Source organism: Pleurodeles waltl, chromosome 5, assembly GCF_031143425.1.
Source record: "Pleurodeles waltl isolate 20211129_DDA chromosome 5, aPleWal1.hap1.20221129, whole genome shotgun sequence".
NCBI classification, from domain to species: Eukaryota; Metazoa; Chordata; class Amphibia; order Caudata; family Salamandridae; genus Pleurodeles; species Pleurodeles waltl.
Genome location: NC_090444.1, coordinates 1,469,175,213 through 1,469,194,244, shown reverse-complemented (window position 1 = coordinate 1,469,194,244; position 19,032 = coordinate 1,469,175,213). Strand labels below are relative to the sequence as shown.

Genomic DNA, 19,032 nt, shown 5'->3' with positions numbered 1-19,032 from the left:
CTTGGTGTGGGTGACACTTGGGCCTGCCACATACAATGTGAGCTTAGGCGTGACTGGATGGGACATCGTTGGCAGGATGGGAAGGAGGACCTGGGCGTAGCTCCACTTACACTTGAATAGGATGTGTGCTGGTGGTGCTGGGACCCAGGAGACAGGGGCAGGAGCCCTTTAAATCTATTTTGCGCTCCTGCCGTCGCGGGAAGCGCGCTGGTGGTGCCGGGACCCAGGAGACAGGGGCAGGAACCCTTTAAATCTATTTTGCGCTCCCGCCGTCGCGGGACGTGCGCGGGCGGCGCCCGGGCAAAGCCCGGGCCAAGGGCGGGCCCGTCCTTGCCCGTCATTGCCAGGAAGAGGCAGGGCAGGGCCACCCCCCTGACATCCCTCCAAAGATTTCTGGATTAGGCAGCTCATAAGTGCATGGCTGCCTGAAGGTACTGTGTTGGTGTAGTGCTTTCCTCTTATTTAGTTTCTAAGCACTAACATAACACAACAGAAATGCACTTCTGAGGTCAAAGAAGACTTTTATTGTTATTTTATTCTTCCCCAACCACAATGTTTATGAATGAATGACGAATTAGTAGCTTTCAAGTCCGCGTTAATCAAACAAAATATATCAGTTTGCAATATACACAGCAGGTTATATTTATAAGATATTGTATGCAAAGCAAAACAAATACTTCACCGTGTAGGAACTATTTACAGCTACATCTTTCTAAGGTCTGCAAGCTGGGGACCCCTGTCAGCCGCGAGAAAGAGTGTCATCTACCCACACGGGATGCTGGCAACTGGCGCCAAGCTCCAGCACGAGGTCCGGCAGATTCGAATCTGACTCTCTGCAGCCTGTTACATTCGTTACAAAGGTGTGCCCCCTCCTCTCAGACCTGGGAAACTGAGCAAGCCTTTTGGAGACTGGCCAGGTCTCCAAGACTACTCCTGTTCCCAAGCTCAAGGGAAGAGAAACGACGCCCATGTACTCTCTCTTATCAGGTCTAGTCTACTGTGAGAGCAAAACATCTTGGTTCTCTGGTGCAAAAACACAGCTTGGAAAAATACAGAACTATTCTCAACTGCAATGTCTAACTCCACGTTAAAGGCAATGGGCAGCTAACCTAAATATCAAATGCAATGTCATGTTAAAGGCAATAGGCAGCTAACCTAAATATCAAATGCAATGTCTAGTGTCATGTCAAAGCCAATAGGCATCTAAGCTGAATACAAAATGCAATGTCTTATATCATGTCAAAGCCCATAGGCAGCTGAGCTGAATACAAAATGCAATGTATAATATCATGTCAAAGCCAAAAGGCAGTTAAGCTGAATACAAAGTGTAATATATAATATCATGTCAAAGCCCATAGGCAGAATATCTAATAGCATGTCAAAGTCAATAGGCAGCTAAATTGAATACATCATGTCAAAGTCAATAGGCATGCAATGTCAAAGCCAATAGGCGGCTAGACTGGATACAGCATGTCAAAGCCAATAGGCAGAATACAGAATGTAATGACTAATGCAATGTCAAAGCCCATAGGCGGCTAAACTGAATACAGAAAGTAATGGCTAATGCCATGTCAAAGCCAATAGGCGGCTCAACTGAACAAAACATACCATGTGCTACTGGTGAACATTGAGCAACTAATATGCGCAGTGGTGAAACACAAAGTCATTGGTCAAAACAAAACTCCATCAAATAGCAGGACATTCCGCCCTTTGACCAATGAATTTTTGTTTCACATATCTCATATTTCAAACAAACAAAAAAAAACATTATCAGCAAATCAAATTTCAATGATCAAAGCAATCCCTGTAAAGCAATAGAAGTGAATTAACACATTGATTTCATAACCTTTCACATCAGATACATCTACATAGAAAAGACTGGGCAATTTTTTTTTTTTTTTTTTTTTCTCTGATTGAGTCTCTAATTCAACAGTGTTAGCAATTTGATGTGGCATGAGTTCTGCTCATGTAAAGGTGCACGGTCCACCTGAAAGGTTTTCTGGAAGGTAAGCAAAAGTCAGAGTTCCATACGAGAGGGGAAAAAAAAAAACACAGCAAACAAGTTGAACTTGAACTGAAGGCGCAGTTTGCGCAAAATGGATCCATGGTGCTGGCACTTTACTCAGCCAGGTTCAGGTTGGGGATTCGGTCCCTTCCCCGACCCCACACGCACACACCGGAAGGGGGACCACGCAGCACACTCAGGGACAGTGGCGAAACGTGGTAGGATCTGCAAAAGAAACAAGTATGACTTTTCTTGCAAATAACATTTTTCATTTAAACTGCACCCTTCCTCTTTCTTTCCCTGTTTTATAATCAGAAGGACGTTTTTGAGGCCCTTTGTTATATTTTCTGCAGGTTCTGGAGGGTCACTTGGGGCTTCAGCCCACACATCAGTACTGAGGTTTTTATCTGCTGCGCCACAGCTTCCCTTTTCTTGCACTGTCAGAAGGGCTGGGGCAGACTCCTTCTTTACCAAACCTCCATTCACTGCACTTTTGTCAATTTGGGCTATTCTGTCTCCAATTTGTATGAATGAATCAGATTCTTTTCTAGGTATCAGCATAATTTCGATTTTTCCTTGGTAATTTGCAGCAATCACTCTCCCTAAAACCTGATCAATTTGCCATTTCTGTTCTGGTAACTTTCCTCTCCCCAACTGCTCTGTGACTGCTTGCATGACAGATTGCTTTTGTGCGTGCTGCACAGTTTTTATCAAATCTAGGGGAATGTGCATCTCTCTCATCTCTGCCCACCTGTAAGTGGCCTTTTCACATTTCTGGGGCACCCACATAGCCATCCCCACTAAGGCAGAATTCTGGGTGAACACTTCTCTCTCTGCATTTTTCTCATTAACATCTGCAAGGTAATTGAACCAGTTAGGTGCTAAAACATTATCAAAGAACCAAAAATCAGCATAAAAATGACACATCTCACGTAGCTCTTGCTTTAAAATCTGACACACATTATACAACGCTGTTCCTTCTACGGTGCCAGAAAACAACATTTCAGTCAATGAATCATCAATAAAACAAACATGCTTTTTATCTTCAGTAGACACGAATTCAAATGGTGCACACAACTTCATTGGTAATTCTTTTATCTGTGGTACTCTAGCCCTGTCTTGCAAGTACCAGATCCATTGTATGATTCTAGCTAGGGGCACTATTTTCTTTCCTTGTTCTTGATTTAAATATACATAAGTATTTCCTTCTTGCACTGCGCAGAAACCTAAAATCTGCATTATTTCATTTGCCAAATCACAAGCGCGCAGCTGCATATTATTTTTCACAGTGACCATGTACAAAAGTGTTAGGATTTCTCTCAAATGAGGGCTATTCTTTTTCCAAAAATCAAACAAACTAATGAAACTCGGGGTGTCTTGCTCTAAAATCCTTCGTTTTACTTGTGCATTTTGCAACGGTAACTTGTAAATCACATTCTCGTCCGTGTTATCAGTTAAGGAATGCATTTTGGCTGCCAAAAACCTTGGCTCACACGGAAACTCAGTGCAGCTCGGAGCTGTCTTAACCCCCTCATTACTGGAATGGGACAAGAAAGATTCTTCAAAAACAGCCTTTTTATAACTTTCAGTCGGGCTAATTTGCTCACGTAAATTCCTATTTTCATGTTCCAACTGCCTACATTTCTCCTGCATTTCTCTGTAAGCAGATAAAGGTATCCAGACCTTTCTGTCATCATTACTTCCAAAACACACGTTTTCTACATATATACAACGGGAATTATTTCTCAAAACAACATCAGGCATTTTATCTACACATGTATTTTCTTCTGTAATTCCCCAAACAGAAAACAATTCACAGTTTTTCTTAGCACCATCAGGCAGTTCATCAACACATGTATTCTCAGACATGGTCTGCCGTGCTACTGTGATTCTCCAAACAGAAAACAATTTCTGTAATTCTCCAAACAACAAAAACAATTACACTTTTAAAGTGTGCACTTAGAAATCTACTAACCCGTCAAACCCCTTCTTAATCACCTCTTAATGACCGACCCCACGACCTCTGGTACCAATTGTAGTGCTTTCCTCTTATTTAGTTTCTAAGCACTAACATAACACAACAGAAATGCACTTCTGAGGTCAAAGAAGACTTTTATTGTTATTTTATTCTTCCCCAACCACAATGTTTATGAATGAATGACGAATTAGTAGCTTTCAAGTCCGCGTTAATCAAACAAAATATATCAGTTTGCAATATACACAGCAGGTTATATTTATAAGATATTGTATGCAAAGCAAAACAAATACTTCACCGTGTAGGAACTATTTACAGCTACATCTTTCTAAGGTCTGCAAGCTGGGGACCCCTGTCAGCCGCGAGAAAGAGTGTCATCTACCCACACGGGATGCTGGCAACTGGCGCCAAGCTCCAGCACGAGGTCCGGCAGATTCGAATCTGACTCTCTGCAGCCTGTTACATTCGTTACAAAGGTGTGCCCCCTCCTCTCAGACCTGGGAAACTGAGCAAGCCTTTTGGAGACTGGCCAGGTCTCCAAGACTACTCCTGTTCCCAAGCTCAAGGGAAGAGAAACGACGCCCATGTACTCTCTCTTATCAGGTCTAGTCTACTGTGAGAGCAAAACATCTTGGTTCTCTGGTGCAAAAACACAGCTTGGAAAAATACAGAACTATTCTCAACTGCAATGTCTAACTCCACGTTAAAGGCAATGGGCAGCTAACCTAAATATCAAATGCAATGTCATGTTAAAGGCAATAGGCAGCTAACCTAAATATCAAATGCAATGTCTAGTGTCATGTCAAAGCCAATAGGCATCTAAGCTGAATACAAAATGCAATGTCTTATATCATGTCAAAGCCCATAGGCAGCTGAGCTGAATACAAAATGCAATGTATAATATCATGTCAAAGCCAAAAGGCAGTTAAGCTGAATACAAAGTGTAATATATAATATCATGTCAAAGCCCATAGGCAGAATATCTAATAGCATGTCAAAGTCAATAGGCAGCTAAATTGAATACATCATGTCAAAGTCAATAGGCATGCAATGTCAAAGCCAATAGGCGGCTAGACTGGATACAGCATGTCAAAGCCAATAGGCAGAATACAGAATGTAATGACTAATGCAATGTCAAAGCCCATAGGCGGCTAAACTGAATACAGAAAGTAATGGCTAATGCCATGTCAAAGCCAATAGGCGGCTCAACTGAACAAAACATACCATGTGCTACTGGTGAACATTGAGCAACTAATATGCGCAGTGGTGAAACACAAAGTCATTGGTCAAAACAAAACTCCATCAAATAGCAGGACAGTTGGCGTTTCGTTTTTTTAACTTCCTTTACCACCTGTGATTGGATCTGATTTTTAGTACTAAACAAAGTAAAACTAAAATCACCACCGTTTCGCTATTACAGCTAGGGCTGGTTGGCTTTTGAAACATATCTTTTGAGGTACCTACATTCTCCCCTTTTTCCTTCTGTAACAACCTGCCTGAGGATAACAACTTACCAGGATGGGGAAAAGGAAAGCTACCAGCAATCCCACCGAGCAGGGAGGGGCAAAGAAAGTACCTCGTCATGCGGCCGAAAATTGCACACTTACTCAAATTGATGCTCTTATAGAGGAAGTGGAGAGTCTGTTAGCCACTAAGCCCTCAAAGATGCTTTTGCCACTTCGAATGACTTAAAATCTTTTTTCGCCCCTGTGAATAGAGAATTACAGATACATATATCTCAGGGCTCTAATTTAGAATCTAACAAGACAGAAAATTCAAATAATCTAATAGAGAGCCCCAAACCAAGCCCGCTTAGACGGCAAGATGGTGTGTCCCCCCTTATAAATTGCAATAACCGCTTCTTACCCCTTGCCCTATTGGTGCCATCCGAATCAGAGAGAACTACGCCTAGGGGAATTGAGGAGTCAATACCAGTTTCAACCACTCAGAAGGAACATCCTGTTGATTCACAGTTAGTACAGATAAGAGCTGAAATTCTGAGTCTTAGAGAGCACCTTACATCCTTTACCCATATGATTTACGAGAAGTTGGATGGTATATCCGCGGTAATCGGGGACATAAGGAAGTCATCATTAAAATCTGACCCTAACTCCTTGGCAAAGCCAATCTTAATACCTGAGACATCCATGACAAAGAGGTGTAGGGGTCAAAGGGCTGAAATGGTAACCCAGATTACTCACGGGGGTGATAGTGTACCTCCTGTAGCGGGCGTCTCTAATAAATGCGATAACATTTTGGACAAGGGAGCTAACTGTGAGATGCACAGGGATGGACTCTTAGATAAAAGGCCTATATGCTTCTCGAGAAATACCCCCCAAAGTCAGATTAGACATAGTGACTACGATATATACATGATAAATGTCTCCAAGCTAAGTAATGGTCAACTAGAGCAAGGGGAATCTCTTAAAAATAAAGTAATCCATTGGATAAGGGGGACAAAGAAGTGTAGGTCCATTATAAGGGACGGTATAGTTATCGCACAGAGACACACAAGAGTAGGATCAACAACAGATCTTATAGGGCTAAAATTGACTAGCCAGAGTCTAGTTAAGGGCCTTTTGGCACTTGACGAAAGAGTGAGACCCGGTGCCTTATCCCAAGTGGCACTTGCCCATTAACTCCCCCAATCACTGATGAATTTGTTTTTCCATGAGAGAAATAATACCACAATGGCCCAGCATATATGTACCTATAGAAGGGATCAAAAGCACAGCCCAACTTCAGCCATAGACTGACGTGAAGCCCCCGCCAAGCAACCACATATTATATACCCTGGGAGCGGAGCCAAAAGTGCATTGTAGCGACTTACTAAAGGAGAAAGTCCAGGGAGTAATACCTTGTTTAAACGAGACTAGAGAGAAGCCGCCAGATAAGGGGGATGGTCATGATTTACCAATCAGGATTTTATCTTGGAATGTGGCAGGACTGATTCAGAAGACAGCTAACCCTGACTGGTGTAGTTTTATAGATCAACACCATATTATTTTATTACAGGAGACATGGGCTCCTTCTGCAATAAACAGAGAAGGTTACTGGACCTTCCAGAAGACTGCGCTTCCATCACCATCAGGCAGGGCTTCAGGTGGTCTGATAATCTGGGTAAAACATGATTTGTTTCCAAAAGTAAAGGAGATAGCAACCCCTACGAGGGATCTATTAGCCATCGTGGTTGAAAATAGTACTGCTAGGGGTCTTGTTAGTATAATAATTGTAAATATATATGTCAGACCTGGCACCCAAAGGACTCAGACTGTTCAGATAAGTATGCTATCAGATTTTCTTAACTGCCTTCCTGGAGGGCGGGGTTTAATTGCCGCAGGAGATTTCAATATGCAATTGAATTGCAGAGACGACAACCAGCAAGGAGGAATCCAGTTTGCAGATTCATGGGATAGATCTGGGACAGTGCAAGCCACATCTAAGAAAGAAGGAGGAGCATTAGAACTACTCGAAGATCTAATAAAAACGAAGGGACTAAGAATAGTAAACGGAAACACCAGATCAGATACCCCGGCGTCGCCTACATATAGGAGAGGCCTATATTCTAGCCACCTGGACTACGTTCTAGTAGATGACGCTCTTTGGAAATCTCTTATTGACATGGTTGTTCTCCCTCGTATTGATAGTGACCATCAAGCTTTGAGTACCTCCTTTTCTACTATTCTATTCAGCTGTAAGACATTGACAACATGGGCCCAAAACAGTGTCCTAACTAGGACCAATGATTGTAAAAATGTGAAATGGGAGTGGGTGGAAGATGATGCAAACTTCCAGCTATTAATTTATAGAATAGTTGCAACAACGCTTTCACCATTGAAGCATACAAATATGATATTGGTGGATTTGATCAATCTGCATAGTATCTTGATCACCCGGTTAAAACCACATTTCCAGATAGTAAGGAGGCGGACAGAGATTGGGACTAGAGTATCGAGGTGGTTCTCTAACTCCTGCCGTCAGGCCAAAATACAGCTATTGGGAGCACTTAAGGAAGGGAACTGCCGAGAGAAAAGAAAATCCAGGGCTGTATACAAAGTTGTACTTAAAAACGCAAAAAAAGAGTGGGTAACCAGATATTGGAATAGGATGGTTGATGCACTTCACGAGAAGGATTTTAATCTATTCTGGAAATTAGTGCCAGACAAAAGTAGTTCCCAAGGCATGGAGAACTACCCTGTAATTCAGCCAGAAAGTTGGGTGACGCATTTTTCAAATGTATACAGAAAACCTCAAACTAGTAGTACTATTATTCCTCCCCTAAAACCTAATGACCTTTTTGCTAACACCTTAACGGGTGGGAGAGCTATACCACCCAAATTTGACCTGGACCTTTTCTCCCTAAAAGAAACAACATTGGCTCTCCAATCAATACGTAAAGGGAAGGCCCCTGGTCTTGATGGCATCCCAGGTGATTTATACTTGTCTCGACCGACAACCTGGTCTCTATATCTAAATGCGCTCAGTAATGAGATATTGAGGGGGGGAGGGCTTCCTACCACGTGGCAAGGAGCAATCATAGTCCCCATTTATAAGAAAGGGCCAAGGGAACAACCTACCAACTATAGGCCTATTAGTCTAATTGATGTTAGTCAAAAGATATTCAGCAAGCAGGTACTGAATAAACTACAGACATGGATAGAGGATTCTCAAATTCTCTCCGACTCCCAGGCAGGATTTAGAAAAGGAATGAGTACAATAGATCAGGTATTTAGGTTTAACCTTCTCTGTTGGAAATATTTGTCACTCAATAAGAGCCATTTGTATGTAGCCTTTATTGACTTAAAAGCTGCCTTTGACATGGTACCTCAGGATATATTATGGGAAGTTATGGAGAGTTATCAACTTGATGGAGAACTACTAAGATTGATTAGATATTTACATGAAGGGACTTATGCTCAGGTACGTTGGTCAGGAAGTGGCGATCTAACGGAAGCAATACCTGTCAATAGGGAGGTCAGGCAGGGGTGTATTTTGGCACCAACACTGTTTAAGCTTTACATCAATGGTGCCGCGGACCAACTGTTACATTGCAACCATGATGCCCCAAGGCTAGCTGGATCCCCCGTCCCCATTTTAATATTTGCCGATGATACTTTATTAATCTCAAGAACACCCATGGGCTTACAAAGTGAATAGGATGCCTTTTATAACTTTTGTTTTAATAGAGGACTTGAAATAAATCCAACAAAATCGAAGTTCATGGCTTTTAACCCGCATAAAATGTTTAGGGGGAAAATGACCATAGCAGGCCAACCAGTGGAGAGAGTCAGCCAATTTGATTATTTGGGGATTAGGCTAAGTGATGACCAACATTGGTCGGCACAGATCGGGAAGAGTCTGACAGCACTTAGGCAGAGGTCAACAGTGATAGGGAGGAAAATTGCCAATACTTTGGAAGGGGAGATATCACTTGCCATCACTGTTTACAAAGCAGCGGCAGTTGCAGCTTCAACTTATGGCGCTGAGCTTTGGGGACACACTAACTCTAGGTGTGTGACCACAGTAGAAAACCGTTTTATACGAAATTTTTTGAGGCTGCCGATGAGCACCCCTCTCACTCCCCTTAGATTTGACCTAGCCCTAAACGAGATCCACAACGAAATTGCATTAAGACCACTCATGTATTGAATTCGTCTTTGGACTTCGGAGTATTTGTCCACCCTCCATGTAGCATTAGATGAGTGTCTCGTAAGTGACAGTGCACTAAAGATCCCTTGGTTCAGACATATTAGAGATATGTGTAAATTTCTCAAGATGGAGGAGGTGTGGAGTGCTCCTCATAATTTGAGCAAGGAAGTAAAGGAGCGTGTAAAAAGGTGCTACTGGGAGAACATTTTGGCTAAAATTTTGTCAAAAAATCATGGCAGTCGGACCCTACAGTTCCTAGACCATAAATGTAGCCCCAAATTTGAGGCCTATATGGACAATGTAAATCCTCCCTATACTAAAACACTATTTATCAAGTTCAGATTAGGGACCCTCCCGCTCAAGACATTTACAGCGCAATGGAGATTGGAGGACTGTAACTTAATATACTGCCATTATTGTCAAAAGACAAAAGAGTCACTCACACACTTTATGTTCTTTTGTCCTAGATACTTGGCACCTAGGAAGAAGTGGATTGCTCCGTTATGTAGGTCAGTTGGGATAGGGGAATGGAATACAGCATTACGCCTTTTGACAACTGACACAAATGACAAAATAGTTTTTCCAGTTGCGAGATACTTGCAAAGTGCATGGGCCATAAGAACTAGAGAATTGCTATAATAGTGTGTTTTAACACATTGGTTTTAGATCATACCTATTTTATACAACAAGTCTTAACTGGTTGGAGTTAAGATATAATGGCCTAATATTTTATATTTTTATTTCTGGATCCTAAGATTTTAAGAACAATGATTGTTTACTCATTTTCCTACAACTTTGTGATTCTATAATTTATCTAGGGCTCTTAAAGTAAACTGTGGTATGCTTTGCCTAATTCCTCTCTCTTATACACAACAACTGATACAAATGACAAAATAGTTCCCCCAGCTGCGAGATATTTGCAGAATATATGGGCTATAAGAACTAGTGAATTGCTAAAATCGTGTGTTTTTAACATATTGGTCTTAGATTATATTTATCCAGCTTAAAACTTTTTAATTGATTGGAGTCAAGATACAAAGACCTAATAATTTTATATTTAAGATTCTGGGATTTTAAGATTTTAAGAATAATGCTTGTTTTGCACCGTTTTCTACAACTATGTTTTATTCAGGACTCTTAAAGTAAAATGTGTTACCTTTTTGCCATTTTCTCTTTCTTATAACTGATATGTTGCACAATTATGTTATGCCGTTTTATTGTCTACTTTTATGGCTTCTAGCCGAAATAAAGTTACTATTTGATTTGATTTGAATAGGATGTGTCCTGCCACCACACAATGGACTGAATACACCCTGTAGTTTGCCTGGAGCAAGGGCCAGGATGGCTGGTCATCTGTGCACTTCAAAGGCATGCTTCTAGAAGCTTCTTCCCTCTTCAGAGGCACAACTGTATATATAAGAAGGATGTCAGACACCAACTCTTTAGTACACTTCGGGATCTGTGGATACTCTGCCAGAAAGAAGGTCTGCTGTGCTGTTACAAGGACTGCCACTCTGTTGGACTGCTCCTTTAACGGAACTGCTGCACTTCTGTGCTGACCTGCTGCCTCTGCCCTCTTGCCTGGGGAAGAAGAACTGGACTTGCAAGTTCACCTTGAACCCAGGACCCCAGAGTGACTCCAAGAGCTAGTTTGCAGGCCTCCTAATCTGAGCCTCCAGGACATAAGAGGCACCCCTATTAGCTCCTTTATCCAGCTGTAGTGAGTTCCTCACCCACAGGTGCAGCCCTTCAGGTTCTGGACCCTTGTGTGGCTCAGAAATCTTAAAATCAATCTTTTGGGCTGTTCGCGACTGCAAACAGGCCCGTTCACACCCAACCTTGCCACTTGCACCAAAAATCAGTGTGGGCTGGCACCAGCCCATTTCTTCATACAGCAGCATCAACAACCCAAAGGGGATTGCCACATGAAGATCCAGCCTGCCCGTATGCCGCGCATATCCTGCTCTTCGTGCCACGTCGACAACCACCGGTGACAATTTCCTTGCTTCCCACAACCCTCGTTAATACGCACACGAGTCTTGGTACAAAACTTGGGAAGGTAAACGTTCAGCTGGATTAATCTATGATTGTATCACACCCACACTCCTTTGTGGTCAGCCTGAACTTTTGACTTTTTTTTTGATAAACAGTTTTTATTGTTTTAAAAGGGGAAAGGGAAGGGGAGGAGAGGTACAAACCAGAAGACACATGCGCCATATGGAGTTCCATCTTCAACTCATCATCAGTATTAACAATCGACGACACTGCGGACCATAAAGCAGACAACAGATCGAGTCGTGTTACAGCATTCATTTCCGTGTTTTCTTCTATTCTATGTCAGTAAATCTAACCATCGTCCCCATATTTTCTCAAATTTCTGTGGGCAGCCCCTAGACTCATATACCAATTTTTCTTGGTTTGCACACCAATCAACACCCCTCTTCCATTTCCAGAGTGACAGGCCTTCGGGGTAGTTCCACACAGCAGCAATGTCTCTTTTGGCGACTAACAAGGCTGTGGCAGCCAGGGCGAGCCTTGGGCGTGTTCCCCCCATCTCCTCCATTACCCCTAGTAGGACTAATTTTGCAGATTCTGTACCTCTTGTCCCAGGTCCCTTCCCAGTTCCTGGATTACTTTGTCCCAGTATTTCTGTATCACTTGGCAGGTCCATACCATGTGGAAAAAGTTTGCCGGCTCTTCGGGTATCGTGGGCACTTGGCAGAGGGGCGGAGTCCCGCCCTGTGCAGTCTGGATGGCGTCAGATATGCTCCGTATAAATAATAGAATTGCACTACGCGAAGTCTAGTCGACACCGCCTGTACCTTGGGTGCCATCAAAGCCTCCCTCCACTACGCATCCTCCAGGGCCCCAACCCACGACTCCCATCTGGTCCTGATTGAGCTTAAATTACCGGGGGTGTTGTTAATTAACGTTTTATAGATTTGAGAGATACCTTTCCCTTCCAGGTTCCCCATGAGCAGTTTGGCCTCAAGTGGATTGAATTCTGGCATGGGGCCCACTGTGGGAATGTGTACCTTCAAGGCGTGTCTCAGTTGGAGGTATCTGAAGAATTGTGTCTGATTTAGCTGAAAGTCTACCTGAAAGTCTTGAAATTATTTCATAGTTTCCTCTTTCCATATGTCTCCCACCAAGGAAATGCCCAGCAGGTCCCATTCTGCAAATCCTTCCAGCACTGCAGGTGTGCTTAACCATCTCCCTCTCCACAGCGGAGTCTGAACGGTGACAACGGCGGTTCAGTAGGTATACCGTAATGCGGTGCGCCACGCCAAAAAACCACCCTAGTTATTTCTTCCATGTCTCGGGAAGTGGTGTTCCGTATAGCATATCAAGAATACGTGGAAGCCCAAGATCCCCAACTCTATCCGGTAAGCCGGGTCATCCCATCCCCCTGTGAACCAGTTGTGGATCACAATCAATTGGGTGGCTAAATAGTACAGGTAGGGGTCCGAGGCACCCAGGCCCCCGTCATATACCCCTCTTCGGCAGTGTTGTGTCACTACTCGGTGCCTGGCACCCCTCCAGATGAACCGTCCCGTGATGCTTTCGAGATTTCTGAACCAGGAGTGCGGGATCGGGAGGGGAAAGTTCTGAAATGTGTGTACGAGCCTTGGCAAGATCATCATCTTATATAGGGCCACTCGGCCCATCACATTTAGCGGTAGGGTATGCCATCTCTGCAGGTCTGTTTTGACACATGCTAGTAACGGAGCTAGGTTTTTGGCCCACATCATTTCAGGTAGAAGGGACACCCAGATGCCCAGGTATTTAAAGCTGAGCCTGCGTATTGTGTCTTTCAAGTCAAAGCAGTCGCGTGAACCAGCCAGTGGGATCAGAATTGATTTGGCAGAGTTCATCCTGAGCCCTGATGCTTGTTCATAGTGCCGTAGGAGGCAGAGACTTCTCAGGCCCGTTATAATGGGTTCCTCCATGTATAACAGGACGTCATCGGCATATAGCGCTATCCTGTCTTCTTGTGAGGGGCCCCATTTCAAACCACGATGTATTGGGTCTGTCCTGATCATCTGAGCCAGAGGCTCAATGGCCAGGGTGAATAGAAGGGGGGATAAGGGCCATCCCTGCCGCGTGGCCCTGTGAACCTCAAAAGTAAAGGATAAGACCCCGTTGACCTGAATGCAGGCCGCAGGGTTAGTGTATAGCGCCTGGACCAGATGGCGGAATCTCGGTCCCAGGACCACGCGTCGAAGCACCAAAAAAAGGAACCCCCAGTCAACTGAGTCAAAGGCCTTTTTGAAGTCAATAAGTAAAAGGGTGAGATCTCGGGGCAATCAGCACTGTTGCACCAGAGCCACATGTAGTCGACGTATACAGTGTCATGTACTGCGGGTTGCATAAACCCACATTGGTCTGGGTGGATTAGTTGCAGCAGAACCCTCTTGAGACGAGTGGCGAGGATGGAGGCGAAAATTGTAATTTTGGTATTGATCAATGATATCGGCCTATAATCCGCACAGTGTAGCGAAGGGGGTTGGGTTTTGGGGAGCACTACAATCGTGGCGGTGACTAACTCTCAGGGGAAGGATCCATTTTTCTCCACTTCTGCAAAGAGGCCCATCAAGTTTGGAGTTAGGTCTTCCCTAAATGCTTTGTAGTACTCCGAGGGGAGCCCGTCGGGACCCGGCGTCTTTCCCGTACCTAGTGCAGAGATGGCCACCCCAATTTCCTCTACGCTAATGGGTTCTTCTAAGATCTGTACCTCTGCTGTGGGTAACTACAAGAGGGGAACCTCATCTAATAGTCGGCGGGCCTTATGCAGCTCTAACCATGCAGACGCCTGGTACAGTGCACGGTAGTATCTGGCAAAGGCGTTCGCAATTTCAGGGTGTCCTGCAACAAGGTTCTCTTCTTCATCGTAAACTTCGGGGATAATCCTGGAGGCATGATGGCGGGAAACCAGCCAATACAGCATTTTCCCGGTATTGCCCCCCGTATATTTTCCCCGTGCTGGCCCTCCATATGTGTTTCGCAGCCTCCAGGGATTGATCTCGGATTTCTTCCCGGACTAGAAAGAGTTGTCGCGTCACCGCCTCGCTTGGGTTTGTTGCACTCTCATTTTCCAGACACATCGCCCGGAGCTCTAACTGTGCAATATGCTGGGTTTTGGTGCGTTCCTGGTTTCGTATCAAATTTTTACCCGTGCCTCGCATCACCGCCTTGCCCGCCACCCATAGAACGCCTATTGAGGCCACTGACCCTTCATTCAATTGAAAGTATTCTCTTTGTGCCGTGCTGCAGCTGCTCAGTGTAGCTTTTATCTTTAAGGTACCACGCATTTAGTCGCCACATAGGACGGGACTGAGACCGAGCAGGGCCCATAATGAACTGGAGCGGGGCGTGGTCAGAGACTCCTCTAGCTAGTATTTCAATGTGTGAAAGGGCGGTGCAGTCTGTGCTTGGGAGTAATACCAGGTCTATTCTGGATTGTGAGCCATGGGCCGCTGAGGTGTGAGTGAATTGTCGCCGTCTACGGTGCCATACCCGCCAGGCATCACAGAGTCCTGTTGCATAGAGCCATCCAGTGATGCTCTCTGCTGATGTGTGCCTATATGCGGAGAGTGGGCCGGCTACATCTAAGGTCGGGTCTGGGGTTGTGTTGAAGTCGCCTCCCAGCACAGTAAGCCCAGGGGGTAAGTCTGAAAGTAGCTTAGTGAGGTCCAGGAGAGTTTCACTGATCAAGGAGGGAGGAGCATAAACGCTGACTATGTTGATTGTGGCCCCTTCAACTTTGCCGGTGATGGCCACATAGCGTCCCTGTCTGTCCCTCCGTATCTGGATGTTTGTCATGAGGAATGTACGGTGTAGTAATATGGCTACCCCCTGCGATCCGCACAAGAACCCCGCGTGATATACCCTATCAAAACCCCGGCGGGTCAAGAAGGGGCAATTATCTCCTAGAAGATGTGTCTCCTGCAGCAGGAGTACTTCTGGTCTATATCTATGTATGAAGGCAAACACTGTGGTACGTTTGATCTTGTCAAGGAGACCATTGACGTTCCATGAGATAACCTGTATCTGATTCATGGGGGTGGATGATTTTGAAAATTCTCATAGTAGATATCACAGCTCTTCATTATTAGGCTTAGAAACTTCGAGAAGCTTGTCTCTTGCCCCTGTTGCCACTGTGTCCCCTGCTCTGTGTACTAACTAACAAGCATAAACATTGCACTAGCATAAAAACCCTGACATTGGCCTTTAAAACTAGGTCTGAACTCCCTTGCCCCCCAACTCCCGCCCCTCCCCATACTTCCCCCCAGAAGCATCTGTTGCCCATATATAGCACCTCACTTCTAGAACTGGTGAGGTGGACCGCCAACTGGTAGGGCAGTGGTAGTGGTGGTGGACCCCTCCATAGTGTCGGATCAAGTATAGATACATAGTAAACGGTAAGTAGTTAGAGATGGCATAGTGTTTGTCCTCCCGACAGTCTGTTTCTTTTCCAGAAATGTTTCTCGTTTGTAGGATCACAAAACCGGGCTGTGGGATAAGTCTGTGTATTCCAGGGGCCCCAGTTGGGACTGGGTCACACTCTGTGCGAAGATCTTGACGGACCAGGGCCACGCCCACCCTAACTTCTCCTATCTTGGATTCTACAGCCGCCTGGGAAGCCTGGATCGCCTGAAGGATTGCCGCTAGATCACCGGATGTCATCTGTAGCTCACCACCTCCACTTGGGGCATGGTCTTCTGTCCGGGACCCAGCTGCGCCCGTGGTGAACTGGTCTATGCGCATTTGTGCCGTCATTTGTTTTGCTGACTTATCCTTGCCCATGGCGTCTGGTCACAGTTCCAGCCCCACAAGAGCTTCAGCAGCCGGATCAACAGCGCAGCCCAATGAGGCCGTCGCACATTAGTTCAGGCCCAGGAGTGATTTCCTTTGGGGTCCGGTTCTAGTTCCGCCGCACCATTCCATACACCGCGGATCAATCAAGCAATTTTGAGGGCTCAGAAAAATCGCAGCCCTCCATTAGCCAGTTTATTTCCCCTCCGGTGGTTGGCTCACTCCGGGAGTTATCCTTGTCTCCACCGGTGTTCCAAATCATCCCCCGGGGTCACCTTAGGTCCAGTTCCACATCCGGTCAGGGGGTGGGGGAGAGGAGGCTGGAGACGGGAAAAAAAGAAGGCCAGTCCCTGCGATCAACAGCGCGTCGTCTTCCAGGGCCGGGCTCCTACCCCGGTAAAAGGGGGAGAGGAGAAGATCACAAGGGTGTCTCCCTCTCGTCCAGTGGTATTGGCTCCATGTCCCGACCCCCAGGTGGCCACCCCAGCCCGCGGCCCACCTCTATTCCAAGTTGCTCGTTGGTTCAGTCTCTAGCGGCGGCCCGGCTCTTTCTCTATCTCAGCAGGCCAATGGGCGCGCATTGATCACAGCAGCGTCCCGGGCGCCCCTGCGCCCCGCGGCGAGGCGCCTATTTATAGCCCGGGTCCAGGGCTCAGGCAGCTCCGGATCCTTGTTGTTTGGCCCGCGTCCGGGCCACAGGCCGGAGGAATCCTTTCCCTTCTCTCTGCCCCGTCACCTCTATCCTGGGGGGATGGAAAGGGCGATGAGGCCCCCCGGCTGATCTCTGTCACAGCGTGCCCCTGGCAGTGAGGCGCGCTGCTTCGCTCTGCCGAAGCGCCGCAGTAAGGCGCGCGGGCGTGTGCGATCCACCGCCGCACCCCAGCCCTCAGCAGTCCGCGCCCTGGCCTTATCCTCCGACCGCCATCTTATTCAGTCTCCAGCGGCCGCACAACTCTTTTCCTTCTCAGCAGGCCAATGGGTGCCTGATGGTCTTAGCGGCACCCCCGGCGCCCCCGCGCTCTGCGGTGAGGCACCTATTTCTGGCCCGGGTCCAGGGTCTCGGCAGCTCTGGACTGTTGATCAGCCCACGTCTTGGCCACGGGCCGGAGGAATCCATTCTCTTCCCTTCCCCTTCCTCTCTGCTCCGGGGGGGGGGAAATGGGGGTTATGATGTCGCAGGTTTCGGGCCTCCCCGGGCTGATTCCAGTTGCAGCGTGCCCCTGACAGTAAGGCACGCTGCTGCCGCAACAAAGCGCCGCGAGTAGGCACGCGTGCGCTTCCGGGCCACCGCCATGCTCCAGCCCCTGGCAGTCCGCGCCCCGGCTTCATCCTCTGGTCGCCATCTTAGTCGCCGGCGGCTGCGGCGGGAACCCACTCGTATTCGGGCCAGGTGGTTCGGGGAGCCCACTATTTGTTCCCGGTGGGGCAGCAGAGCCCTGGGAGAACAGCAACGGTGCTGATGGGAACGGATAGTGTTCATTACAGGAGGCGGATGACGGAGGGGTCCAGAGCACTATGAAAGTGCGACCGCCATCTTGACGCCTTGGCCACGCCCCTCTCAACTTTAGACTTTGACCCCACCCAGTGCAACCAGACGGCCACAGTTGGTGCATTATGCTTTTAGGTGCTATTTTACAGTTTATTCTTAACTTTCAGAACTCTGATTCATCTGAGTGATTTTTTTTTATTTTTACCTTTTTTTATTTATTAAATTAATCTCTAATTTCTGAACCTGGTGTGGGATCTTTTTTGTGCTGTTTCCACTGTTTTACTGTTTGAAGTGTTGCACCACTACTTTACACATTTCCTCTAAATTAAGCCTTACTGCTCTGTGCCAAGCTACCAGTGGGTTGAGCACAGGTTATTTTGGGGTTTGCTTGAGCCTTACTCTGACAAGGAATGTGGTTGCTGCTTGACCAAGGCTCAAACCCCAGTCAACCAACATCCCAATTTCTCACAGGTAGTAGTCATTTAACAAAGCTAATAGGCTTGCCGTTATATTCTGATGTGGTGGCACCTTGACAAAGCCAATAATTTTGCATTATATATTGATGTGGTGAACCCTTGACAAAGCCAATAGGCCTACCTTTTATATATTAATAATGTAGTGAACCCTTGACAAAGCCAGTAGGCCTTTCTTATTTAAAATCTGGTATATGTGGTATTACTAAGTGCAGCCTTCAACGTGTACAAAAGTCTTGACAGAAAGGCCAGTCCCACATGTAAACCAACTACTCACAGCCTCTGTCCTGCACAGAGGTCTTTGCAGACAGGCTGGTTATCCCACCAAATGCTACAGCACACAGCATTCACCTTCCACAGAGGTCTTTGTGGAGAGAAGTCTTTCACTAAACTCCATTGTGCATAGCCTTCACCCTGCAGAGAGGTCTTTGTGTAGAGGCCTGTGTCACACCAAACCCTACTATGCACAACCTTCACTCTAGACAGAGGCCTTTGTGGACAGGCTAGTCCAATCCCCCACCAAACACTACTACACACAGCTTTCACCCTGTTCAGAAATCTTAACGAAGATGCCAGTGACTCACCAAACACTACTATACAAAGCCTTCATTGTGTACTGGGGTCC

At 46.0% G+C, this 19,032-nt stretch overlaps 1 protein-coding gene across 1 annotated transcript; it reads right to left on the bottom strand.

The window, feature by feature from the left end:
- Positions 1–501: 501 nt before the first annotated feature.
- LOC138296529 (uncharacterized) lies at positions 502–5,291 on the bottom strand. Its single transcript, XM_069235740.1, has 2 exons — positions 2,757–5,291; positions 502–2,230 (listed from the first exon to the last, which is right to left on the bottom strand). The coding sequence occupies exons 1-2, from the start codon at positions 3,872–3,874 to the stop codon at positions 2,119–2,121; spliced, it is 1,230 nt and encodes a 409-aa protein (XP_069091841.1). The 5' UTR covers positions 3,875–5,291; the 3' UTR covers positions 502–2,118.
- Positions 5,292–19,032: the final 13,741 nt, after the last annotated feature.